At 46.5% G+C, this 12,027-nt stretch overlaps 1 protein-coding gene across 14 annotated transcripts in view; it reads left to right on the top strand.

Annotated features, from left to right (window-relative positions):
• The window catches only part of ANK1 (ankyrin 1), a 244,111-nt gene that overhangs the window by 154,367 nt on the left and 77,717 nt on the right, over positions 1–12,027 (top strand). For all 14 annotated transcript variants that reach the window (XM_073018046.1, XM_037983538.2, XM_007962305.3 and 11 more), the window contains exon 3: positions 6,432–6,530. In XM_073018046.1, coding sequence (XP_072874147.1) covers positions 6,432–6,530 — 99 coding nt within the window. The remainder of the gene's footprint in view (positions 1–6,431; positions 6,531–12,027) is intronic.

The raw sequence follows: 12,027 nt of genomic DNA, 5'->3' as shown, positions 1-12,027 counted from the left end.
CACGCCTGTAATCCCAGCACTTCAGGAGGCCGAGATAAGACGGGTAGACCACCTAAGTTCAGGAGTTCGAGACCAGTCTGGCCAATATGGTGAAACCCCATCTCTACTAAAAATACAAAAAACTAGCCAGGCGTGGTGGCAGACACCTGTAATCCCAGCTACTTCGGAGGCTGAGGCAGGAGAATTGCTTAAACTTGGGAGGTGGAGGTTACAATGAGCCAAGATCATGCCGCTGCACTCCAGCCTGGGCAACAGGAGCGAAACTCCATCTCAAAAAAAAAAAAAAAAAAAAAATCAAAAATCAAAACAAACACACAAAAAAAACAAGTAGGAGTCGGCTACTGCTGGGGGAGGAACAAGAAACTCACACCCAAGATCAATGCAAGTGAGACAGGTTTTGCTGTCACAGAGAAGGGGGAAGGATTGCTAAACATGGAAGAGAAATCCCACCTTGGAGGGCCAGATGTACAGAGCCTGCCTAACACTGAAGCTGGAGCACAACAAAAGAGAACATGCTCATTACTACCAGCCTAACATGTTATAATAAGCAAGAGCAGGCCACTGCTGGGAGAGAAGTAGGAGCATGGAGAAAGACTGCATTTAAGGCCCAGGCATGCAGGATGGCTGGAAGTTGAGGGAAGTCAAGAACACTCACACAAAAAAACCCTGGCACCCCAGCTCCAACTCAAAGTTCAAGATAACCACAGTCTACCTTTATAAGAATGTGAAGGCTGTGGTGCACTGAAAGTAACAACAAAACTCAAACTCAGGTTAGCCCCTAAGATGACTCAGCTTTCCCACCTCCATGCTGACAACTTCACAGAAGAAGAGGCATGTTCATTTCCAGCCATAAAAACTATTTACCTCAGTCTCTACTGCTCTTCTATGCTTGATGTCTGACACTCAACTGAAAATTATCACACACACAAAAAAAAAAAAAAAAAAGAAAGAAAAAAACAATGAACTATTTTCAAGAGACAAAGCAATAAACAGAATCAGACCTAGAGATGACCACAATGCTGGATGTTGGAAGTATTAGATGGACTTTAAAATAACTATGATTAATATGTTAAAGGATCTAGTGGGAAAAGTGGATAACATTCATGAGTAGATGGAAAATTTCAGCAGAGAGATGGAAACTATATGAAAAAGTCCAATGAAATGCTGAAAGCAAAAGACACTTTCTCAGAAATGAAGAATTTCTTCAACAGGTTCATCAGTAGACTGGACATAGCTAAAGAGAGAATCAAAGAACTTGAAGATAAATCAATAGAAATAATTCAAATTGAAACAAAAGAGAGAAAAGAAGGGGGAAAAAACAAACCAAAACAGAGCAGCCAAGAGCTATGGGACAACATCAGCTGGTCTAAAACACATGTAATTGGAGCTCCGGGAGGCAGTATCTGTAGGAAAAGGACTCTAGTGAACTGGTGTTTTCCTCTAGGAAAAGCCATATGGTTAAAAAATGGCCACAAGTTGTTATTGCTTTTCTCCCCAGCTTCTAATTTAGTGAAATCATTTACTCTTATATCCTTCCACTTCCTTCTTGCTTATCTTCTACACCCTGTTATTTGAGGGAAGAAATGTGTGATTTATCCACACCCCCAATCCCCTTTAACAGCCTGTCTGCCGTTTGGCTTCAAGAAAAGTGGCTGTGAAGGTGAGAGGGAGTCACCAAAAAGATTCAAAGCAAGTCTCAGCAAGCTGCCTTTTAGCAACCAAGCTAACTTAAACTTGATTTAGCTAAAGTAAAACATGATTCTCAGTTTTGAAGAGGTGGTAAATTACAGTTCATCTCTGTCCATAGTTACAGCTAAGAACAAATAGCTCACATAATTTGCACTCCTCCTCCTCCTTCTCATTTGAGCAATGAAAAATCTGCTTAAAGAAAAAGGAAGTATTAGATATGGTACTTATCCACGAAATGCTCTTTTGGATATCAGAAGTGGTCTCCTGTATAAACTAGTTATACATTTAATAAGACAGCTGTACAAGCTCCTTTGTGTGTGTGTACAGGAGGTTCGTTTTCAGATGTTCAGCAACTTCCGCTGCTAGATGGTGGTGACTTGTGGCTGTCACCACCCCTTAGGTAGGTAGACGCAGCCATCTACCTACTAAGACCAATTGCTGGAGGAGAGGTGCTGCTGGGGTCTGGATGTTTGTGCATCTCTTGTATCCAAATGCTTTGGGAAAGGAAGAGGAGGTTACTTGCTGAGAGAGCTGGTAGCATATTTTAGCTTATGGGTTTAGAATCTAAACTCAGACATGCTTCTCATCTTGCTGTTGTTAATGAACTTGCAACCCTGTCTTTGTGCAGGTGGGCTCCTCTGCCTTGAAAAGGCCTCTGTGTAGCTTTCTGGGCCTTCCTGACAGAGCGGCTCCTTTCTCCTCTGTGCCACCTCTACCCCTTTACATGCTGTTTGGGACTTTTTTCACATGATTTTGCGTTTATTTTTTCATGCATCTGTGTTCTCTACAAAACTGAGTTCTTCAAGGGAAACAGTTTGTGTTTGATTCATTTCTAGCACAGGGCTAGACACAGACTAGATTCTCAATAAATATTTGTTGAGTTGGGTTAAGTAATTGCCCAGCGTTTGATGGCAACAGTGCCCACACCTGTGTTTGAGACAAGTGCTTCTGCAGTCCCGTCCCCATGTGGTTTTTACAGGCATTGCATTCCCAGGCCATCTTGCATCTCTCTCATGAACTGTGCCCAATGGGGTTTGATTCAGTGGCCCTGCTGAGAACAGTGGATTCAGATCCCCATAGTAATAGACTTGGAAGTGATTTAGGGTGACTATGTTAAAGACAAATTTACACTAAAGTGAGAAAACATTTTTCAAAAATCATAAAGAAGACGGAGGTCACTGAGCCAGTATCTGGGATGGAGGGAGAGTGCAGCTCTCCGAGAGGCAGGCCTGCTCAGGAGGCCCCTTTCGTGGCAAGGGTCCTTACTCTCTGCCCTTTGCGAGGGAAGCGCGGGACCCAGGAAGGGAAGAAAGGGGATTTTCTGCAGATCAGGGCGATGAATAAAATCCTAGAGGTCAATTGCCGAGGTCACATCCATTCGTTAGCTCTAAACTTCATGGAGACCAGAAAAGGGAAGATAAGGGAAGATATGCTTTCATCATCTGATAAAAAGAAACACAGTGGTTTGGGGTTTTGTTTTGTTTTTTTGAGACAGAGTCTCTCTCTGTCACCCAGGCTGGAATTCAGTGGTGTGATTTCTGCTCGCTGCAACCTTGGCCTCCCAGGTTCAAACAGTTCTCCTGTCTCAGCCTCTTGAGTAGCTGGGACTACAGACGTGTGTCACCACGTCTTGCTAATTGTTGTACTTTTAGTAGAGACAGAGTTTCTCCATGCTGGCCAGGCTGGTCTCGAACTCCTGCCCTCAAGTGATCCAGCTGCTTTGGTTCCCAAAGTTCTGGGATTACAGATGTGAGCCACCGTGCCCAGCCAGTTATCACAGTAGTTTTCAGGGGGAAGAAAACCAAAACTCTTTTTTCCTGGGAATTCCAGGTTGGTCCTGTGTGTGGGTGTGCCCTGGAGAGGCTGTGTGGCCTCTGCCAATCGTTTGACTACTCTGGGCCTCAACTTCCTCAGCTGCAGATGAAAGGGTGGAGTTCAGGGACCTCTAATATGCCTTTTGAGTCCTGCATTCTCTGGTCAGACAGTATATCTAGAATGCCTCCAGATTGAAATCCTGACATTGGCCTCAAAGAGCAGGGGCCGGCCGTCCCAGAGCATTAGCAGCAAGCACTAGCTATTTTCTTTCCAGGCTTGCTGGTTTTGCGGCTTTGATGCATTCAGGACCCACAAATGCTCATCAGAGCGACTGTGCTGCCCAAGTAAGCACTAAAACCCCAGCCATCAGCACCGAGTCAAGACTGGCTGCCGCTGCGAGTCAGCTTCCCGCAGTAAGCAGCCCGCGGCAGCTGCCGGACTGTCACTCCAGCCGAGCCCACAGCCACAAACACCACCCCAGTTCCCAAGCAATCACAGGGCATCCGCTGTCAGCACCAGGAAGCTTCTTGATAAGGCTGTGGCTGGGTTGGAAGAGCGCTTGCAGAAATGCTGTGTGCTGCCTGAAAAAGCTCACCCTGCTCTGAGAAGGAGCAGGGACTCCTTCCTGCCCACCCACCCCAGAAAAGAGTTGCAAGATGGCAGAAGCAAGAGTGACTCCGGGCTACCAGCGCACTGGTCACTCAACAAATTGCTTTGCAGTGAATTTGTCTTGCAAATCGAGGGGAGGGGAACTGGTTTCTGCCTGCCCAGTGCTCTCTCGCCTTCTCCTGGATTCCCATTTGGCCCTCAAGCACTTTCTCCCTCTCTATTACCCAGAATGGCTCTGACCTAGCTTTCTCTGATAAACTCATTCACACCGGGTGAGAAGAATCCACACAGCTTTGGACCCTTCAGTGAATGGTGTGCAAAATCTGCAAGAGGAGGAAATCTAATGGCCAGTGGTCATTTTCAGGCGTTTGCATGAGGAAATATTTGGTGAACCACCCTCTCTCCCCTACACACACACCCTGGCAAGGCTGGCTGTGCTGATAGGCGGGGGTGTAGGGCTGCCCTGACCTACATAGGAGGTATTTAATGTTCCCTTTGCAGCCCCCTCTCATTTCTCTAACATCCAAGGCATCTGTTATATTTCCTTTGTCCAAGGCCCCCACATAAAAGAAGCATTGGACCCCTTCCATTCTCCTATCGTGACTTTGGGTGACTTTCCTCTGCTAGTTATGGCAAAGTAATTTGCCTAATCTGTGAATGGGCTAATGCACTCCCACTCCCATGTAGAATACTTGTGTTTGAACAAGAACCTCCTGAAAATGATGCCCTGACACAGTGGGAGAGCTGGAATTTGAGGAACGCAGGGTGGGGCTGCGGAAATATTTGGGGACATGTGAGTCAGGGACCCCACACATCATACCTGCAGAAACCAAGCCCTCTGTCTAGGTGGCGAGGATCTATTTCATGAACTGGAGCCTGCAGTGGCTCTGAGGCCTCCCCTGGAAAGGAACAAGATAGAACAGAATTAATCAAAACAGGAGGCCAGGAGGAGGAGGAGGAACAGGAGAGGAGGGGAAAATTGCTAGTGGGGAAGGAGGACAGGAACAAAATAAAAAAGCAGGGGGTGGAGTTTGCTCACTGACTAAAATTATTTTCTATACGGAGCCAAGATCAACTCATCTGTTGGAATTGATATTTTGCTCCTTCATGTTGTCAGACTTATTTGTGGCTCCGAGTAGCACTCCTTGATGTCAGCTTTTGCCAAAAGTTTCAAGACCTTTCAGGGCAAGGATCAGAAGAGCAGGAAGCATGAGAGTGATACATAAAACTTGAGCTTGGCTGCCTTCCATAAAGCACAGTGGCAGCTTCACCAGATGCAGCTGGAACTTTAATTGGTTAAATTTTAATTGGTTCTGCTCTTGTGGGCTAAGGGTTGGGCAGGGAAAATGTTTTTGTTTGTTTGTTTGTTTGTTTTTGCTTTGCCTAAAGCTTAACTGTCAGCCAGCCTTCTTTGGTCACCTTTGAAATTATGGGATGGCAAAGGGGCTATTTTATGTTTTATATTTATTTTTATTTTTGAGACAGGGTCTGGCCCTGTCACCCAGGCTGGAGGGCAGTAGCAGGATCTCAGCTCACTGTAGCCTCAAACTCCCGGGCTCAGGTGATTCTCCCACCTCAGCCCGCTGAGTAGCTGGAACTATAGGCACACACCACCACACCTGGCTACTTCTGTGGGTTTTGTTTTTTTTTTTTTCTTTTGTAGAGATAGGGTTTTACCATGTTGCCCAGGCTGGTCTCAAAATCCTGGGCTCAAGCAACCAGGCTGCTTCAGCCTCCCAAAGTGCTGGGGCTACAGGCATGAGCTACTGTACTGGGCCAAAGGGGCTATTTTAATACTGATTTTTCTATTGAGGAAATCTTACAGCTGGGTGGTTGGTGGTATTCATTTCTCATATAAGCTTGCTTCAAAGTTTAACATCTTACCAAACATATGTCTATTTCTACAAGCGTTTAGGATGCACTGGTGTTACCACTTTGCTTTTCCTGGTCACTGCTGTGAAAATTAACCAGGGGTTGAAGCTACATCATTTTAATTAAGTGGGCTGCCTAAAACCTGGCCTCAACCTGAATTTCAGGGTCACCATGGGTCTTGTGAGAGCTTCCTGCGTAATTCCCATTTGGGAGTGGCGGACCAGTTCTTGCCCTTCCTTTCCACCTCTGCTCTGCTGTGACCTGAGGCGTGAAGGGGAGGCTGGGTGGCCCTGCCCTGTGCCCTTTTCAACCCCTAGACACCCTCCACTCCTTCCCTCCAGTGCTGTGAACACCTCAGGGCTGGGAAGGGGCCTGGGCCCCCACTGGGACCTGCAGAATGCACCATTTGACTAACCATCCCGTTCCCGCCTCTCTGCTCTTTACAGAATGGGTTGAATGGCTTGCATCTGGCCTCTAAGGAAGGCCATGTGAAAATGGTGGTTGAACTTCTGCACAAAGAAATCATTCTAGAAACAACAACCAAGGTATGTCTCACAGGGAGTGGGGGAGCTTTGCATTGAAAATTCAAGTTTGTGAGTCCTTCCTTAGAAATCAGTCCTTCATGAGAGAACTCAGGCATGCATCTGAATTTCTCTTATCCTTCCAATCACTTTCTATTGATTCTCTGAATCCCTGAAGCTGCCTGAAACAGACCCCGTTTCCAGAAAGATTCAGTGGGCCTTTATCCTCATCACTAGGTTACATATCTAAAACTAGAGCCCTTTCCTGGTTGCTTTATGCTTTCTCAGGGTCCTTGACTCTAACTCAGTGTCCAAGGGCTCTGAAAGTGCCAGTCAGGTGCCTGAAGTTGAATCCCAGCAACGTACTTCACACTCTGCGACCTGGGACGAGTTACTTGGCCACTATGAAGCCTCAGCTTTGTCTGTAAAATGGAGATTATAATGCTTAGTTGCAGGGTTGGTATGAAAATTAAGTGAGATGGCATACATCAAATGCCTGGATGTATTTATTGGATGGATGTATTTACTGCTTATTGGATCTATTTATTGATTACTGATGTATTAATGATTATTGATTCCTATAGTAAGGAATCAATAAATACTGGTGACCATGTTGTTGCTGAGGGTTGTAGACAAGAATCCAGATCTCTTTCATTTTTCCTTCTCCAGCAAGTCTTCCTTGTTCAGCCCCAAACTGATTTCCTCTCCTCGCTAATGACCTGGAACAGCATTCTCTTTCACGAGGAGGTGTTTGGCATGGGGCGACGTCAGGCATCCACAGTAATGTATTTCACTAAATTTCAGTAGATTATAAACACCAGTGACTCAACTTCTGAAATCCCAGAGTCATGAAATTGATACGTCTACAGATTGCAAAATAAGTTTCATTTTTTACCTGTCACGCATCTTATTTATCAAACAGGATGCAACCAGCAATTAAAAATAAAACCAAACAGGCTGGGCACAGTGGCTCATGCCTGTAATGCCAACACTTTGGGAGGCCGAGACGGGAGGATCACTTGAGGTCAGGAGTTTGAGACCAGCCCAGCCAACATGGCGAAACCCCATCTCTACTAAACATACAAAAATTAGCCAGGCATGGTGGCGCAGGCCTGTAATCCCAGCTATTCGGGAGGCTGAGGCAGGAGAATCGCTTGAATCCAGGAGGCGGAGGTTGCAGTGAGCTGAGATCACGCCATTGCACTCCAGCCTGGGTGACAGAGACAGACTCCCTCTCCAAAATAAATAAATAAAATAAAACAAACAAAAAATTATCTCCATTTGCTAACTCAAGTATTGTCTGCCCAGTTCTTGTTTTCTCTTCTCCTCCCTCCTCTGTTCCTTTCCCATGTTTTTCTTCTGGAGTTCTTTCCCCGCTAGCCTCTTATTTTCCATTTGGTATTTATTACACGTGGTCTCACACGCAGCCTCAATTTCAGTTCCATGCAGCAAACAGTTTGCTGCCTCTCAAGCAGAGAATGTAGAAAAACAATACGTAGAGAACAGATATAATTTATGGTTATGAAGTGAACTACCAAAATATTATGAAGGTAGAATCATCTCTCAGGTAAAATTCTGTAATTTTCATGTCATTTCCTGAATGTGAAAAGTTCTTATTGCACTTTTGGGTGAAATAAACTGAATTGCTCTTTCTGACTGGATATGGGGTATTTTTTCCCCAAATTCTATGTCAAATTCCGATTGTTCCCACCCTGCTTCTTGTGTGGATGAAGGATGAGATTATTTTCTCTGCACACTCCCACGTACCTGGCTGTGAGCTGCGTGCCATCTGACCTGCCCCGCGTGTGCCGGAGCGGCGCCTGCCCTGGCGTGCCTTCAAGGGCTGCGGAAACACGAGGCTTCAGTGCTTTGACTATTTCTGAATCTCCTCCCCAGGTTGTGATTTTGCAAGTGAACACTTGGTGTGTCTTTTTTATTTTTAGAAATTTTCTAAGCCAACGTGGCTTTGGAATACCATCCAGAGAGAGAGGGGAAAAAAAGGTGGAACTGAAACCGTGGGCTGGGGAAGAGTCACAACAGATTGGGGACTGTGATGGGGCTCCCAGGCAGCAGAAAGATGAAAAAAAAAAAAAAAAAAGAAAAAGAGTAAAAAGCCAAAACCAATTTAGATTCCTAAAACGTACTTAGACATTTTAAAAGCATAAAACAAATGCATTCTCTCCCCATCCTCCTATCTCCAGCTCTTAAAGACTGGAGCTCAGCACCTAAGCTGTTAATGAACGGGGATAGCTTTCATCTCCACTGGAGAAAAGCCTGCTGTCTCACTCGGGGTCCCTCTCCCCCTTCCACTTGCATTCACCTGGCACCCACGCAACCATCGTCCCTGCTCTGAGCTCTGTGAGCCCCTGAAAATAGAGAAATTGGGTATTTGTGGAGCAAAATACAGCTAAGTGATTTTTCCTGCTCCTTTGAGGCAATGTTCTTTCATATTGAGGGAGGGGCAGAGGAAACAGAGGCTCACAAATCCCTTTTCCTGTGACTCCAACGACTTAGGCCAGGGGCCTTCTTGAGCCTCATAATGTGTGTGTATAGATAGGGGAAAGGAGGTCCACTTCCAGAATTTTCCCTGTGTTCTTATTCCTCACTTATGCTGCCCTTGGCCCAGTTGGCTTGAACCAAGATCCATAGCCAGGGTTCCACCACTGATGAGCTCCCCCAGACAGGGGGGCCTTCCCCTCCTCGTGGGGTAAGGAAAGCTCTCATATCACTGGACTTCGGGCAGGAAGGCTCAGATGGAAAGAAACATTTGACGGGAGCCTCTTGATGTCTCCGTGGCCTCTGTGCCTCCATGCTGGCCCAGGCCTGCTGTGCTTATGCCCAGGAAGCATGTGACCAGTGAATGAAAGGACCCAGGATGCCTCCTTCTTTTCCATGGGAGCCCAGAAGACGCTACTTGGAGCTCAGCGTCCTGGTGTCTAGAAAAGTTTCTGGTGCCAGCAGCCCTGCTGCATTTGGTACAGCAGGTGCCAAGCCTCTCAATGGAGGCTCTTTGGACTTCTATGAAAAATTATTAATGAACTTCCAGACTTTCATATCTGGCATTTATTCTCCAATGGATACTTGAGGAAGAACTTTGTTCTTCATCAAATAGAACTTGAGGAGAAATCAAAAAGACAACTTCAGGAGGCAACAAATGGGAAGTGCCTGCCTTTAAAAAAACAAACAAACAAACAAAAAAACCAGTTTTATGCCTTTTTTTTTTTTTTTAAAGACAGAGAGACTGGGTCTCACTGTTTCCCAGGCTGGTCTTGAACTCCTGGACTCAAGCAATCCTCCTACCTTGGCCTCCCAAAGCGCCAGGATTACGAATGTGAGCTGCTATACCCAGCCCCAGGCTTTATACTTCAATTACCAGGCAGAGTACAAGAAATAGACCTGGGCTGCTTCCCAGCCCCCAGGGCGGCCTCATGGGCCTGCCTCCCTGACCCAGGAAAGCTGGGTCAGCAGCGGCTGGGGGGCCACACGGCTGGGCCCCGGGCTGCTCTCTTCCATCTCAGTGAGGAAGCTTTTCCTCCAGGTGACAGGTGCCACCGGGCAAGGTCAGAGTCCGAAGTCCCTGCCTGTCAGTTCTTAAGTTTCTTGAAATGGATTAGTTAACGATTATGTAGTTCAGTAAAAAGAACTACATACTGTCTAAACTCTAAAAACGAGGTTGTTTGAGATCTCTGCTCCTTAAGTAGTGCAGGGACAGATGGGTCCGACCATGGACCCATTTTCTGCACTCACCCTATTTGATGGAAGCATGGAGTGGAGCCTGCCCACCCCCGCCCCCGAACTCCCTGAATGGGGGTGCAGGTGCAGGGCACCCAGGGGAGTCCACCCCCAGAGGCAGTGCTGACATTCTGGTCCAGGACCCACGGGGGCTGGCAGGAGCCTGGCTGGAAGGCTGTGGGTATCCTGGCAACAGATGGAGGCTGCTAGTCCTGTCTGTGAATTGTTGTTAAATATCCAAGAAGAATCCAGACAAGAAAACCTGAGAACATTAAACTCATGTTCTCAGGCCCACGCCTGTAATCCCAGAGCTCTGAGAGGCTGAAACGGGAGACCAGCCTGGGCAACAGAGTGAGAGCCCGTCTCTGCAAAAATTTTAAAAATTAGCTGGGCACGGTGGCACACACCTTAGTCCCACCTATGCGGGAGGCTGAGGTGGGAGGATCGATTGAGCCCAGGAGTTGGAGGCTGCAGTGAGCTATGATGGTGCCACTGCGGTCCAGCCTGGGTGTTAGAGTGAGAGCTCCAATTCTAAAAACAAAACAAAACAAAAAAATACTTTCTCAGAACCTGCCTTATTTCTCAGTCTCTGCTGTTGGTTCTCATCTTTTACGAAGTTTAAAACAATTACATGCCTTGTTTTCCTCCAGTGTTTATTCTCTCCAGTTTTTCTCTCCTCTCTGATTTGGTGAACCCTTACTCGTTACATTTTGCCTACTAGTATGTCGCATATTCTTTGTATTTTTCTTGGTCAGATTGTATTCCATTTATTAACCCCCATTTATTTTCTGATTTTTCTTCTCTTCCCTACATACATAGTAGAGTTGATCTTACCCTTTCCTTTACCGTCCAATACTTTCCTCACTCTCCTGCCTACCATCTCTTTGTCCCCTCCACTGCAGCTTGTGGTCTGTGGGTATCCCTGGGACGGTGTCAAAGGGGTGGGCCTGAGGGACCTGCCGGCCTCCTTTCCAGGCCTCTCCCAGGCCTCTCAGAGGGCTTGTTGCCTTGCAGGGTTGCAGGCTGAGCGGAGCTGCAGGTCCGCGGAGGGTCAGCTCGCTGACAAGACTTCCAGTGTGTGTCCTGAGGGACACTGACGGGCCGTCTGCTAGGGACAGGACACCGCACCCACACAGCAGATTAGGTGTTCAGAAGTTGTGTGTGTTGGCGGGGGCTCTTTTTTTTCTTTCAGTATTATTTTTCTTTTATAAACATTTTTAAATTTTTAATCATTATGGATACATCATCATCATCATCATCATCATCATAAAGGAGTTCTTTTGACATGGCTGCAGTCTCCTTCAACCACACCTCTCAGTGTCATCTATCCCCTTCCTGCGCCACTCCAATTACACCAGCCAATGCTGGTGGTCTTTTTAAATGTTTTTCTTTTTATAGATTGAGGGGGTACGAATGCAGCTTTCTTCCATGGATACATTGTGTAGTGGTGAAGCCTGGGCTGTTAGTGTGGCCATCACCCAAATAGTGGGCATCGCACCCAAAGGATAATTTCTCATCGCCCCCACCTCCCACCCCCCGAGTCTTCAGTGTCTCTCCACCCTCTGTATGTCCACGTGTGCACATTATGTAGCTCATACTTACAAGTGAGAACATGCAGTATTTGACTTTCTGTTTCTGAGTTGCTTCATGTAAGATACTGGCCTCCAGTTCCATCCGAGTTGCTGCAGAAGACCTGATTTCCTTCTTTTTTATGGCTCTTGCAGCATTGTTTTTCATAGACAACAGGCAGGATTTTCCTCCCTGTACTTTCAGTGTGATTTCAGGATGT

The sequence above is a fragment of the Chlorocebus sabaeus genome, chromosome 8, assembly GCF_047675955.1.
Source record: "Chlorocebus sabaeus isolate Y175 chromosome 8, mChlSab1.0.hap1, whole genome shotgun sequence".
NCBI classification, from domain to species: domain Eukaryota; kingdom Metazoa; phylum Chordata; class Mammalia; order Primates; family Cercopithecidae; genus Chlorocebus; species Chlorocebus sabaeus.
Note: the sequence above shows the minus strand (reverse complement) of the source record. Positions and strands in the feature narration are given on the sequence as shown.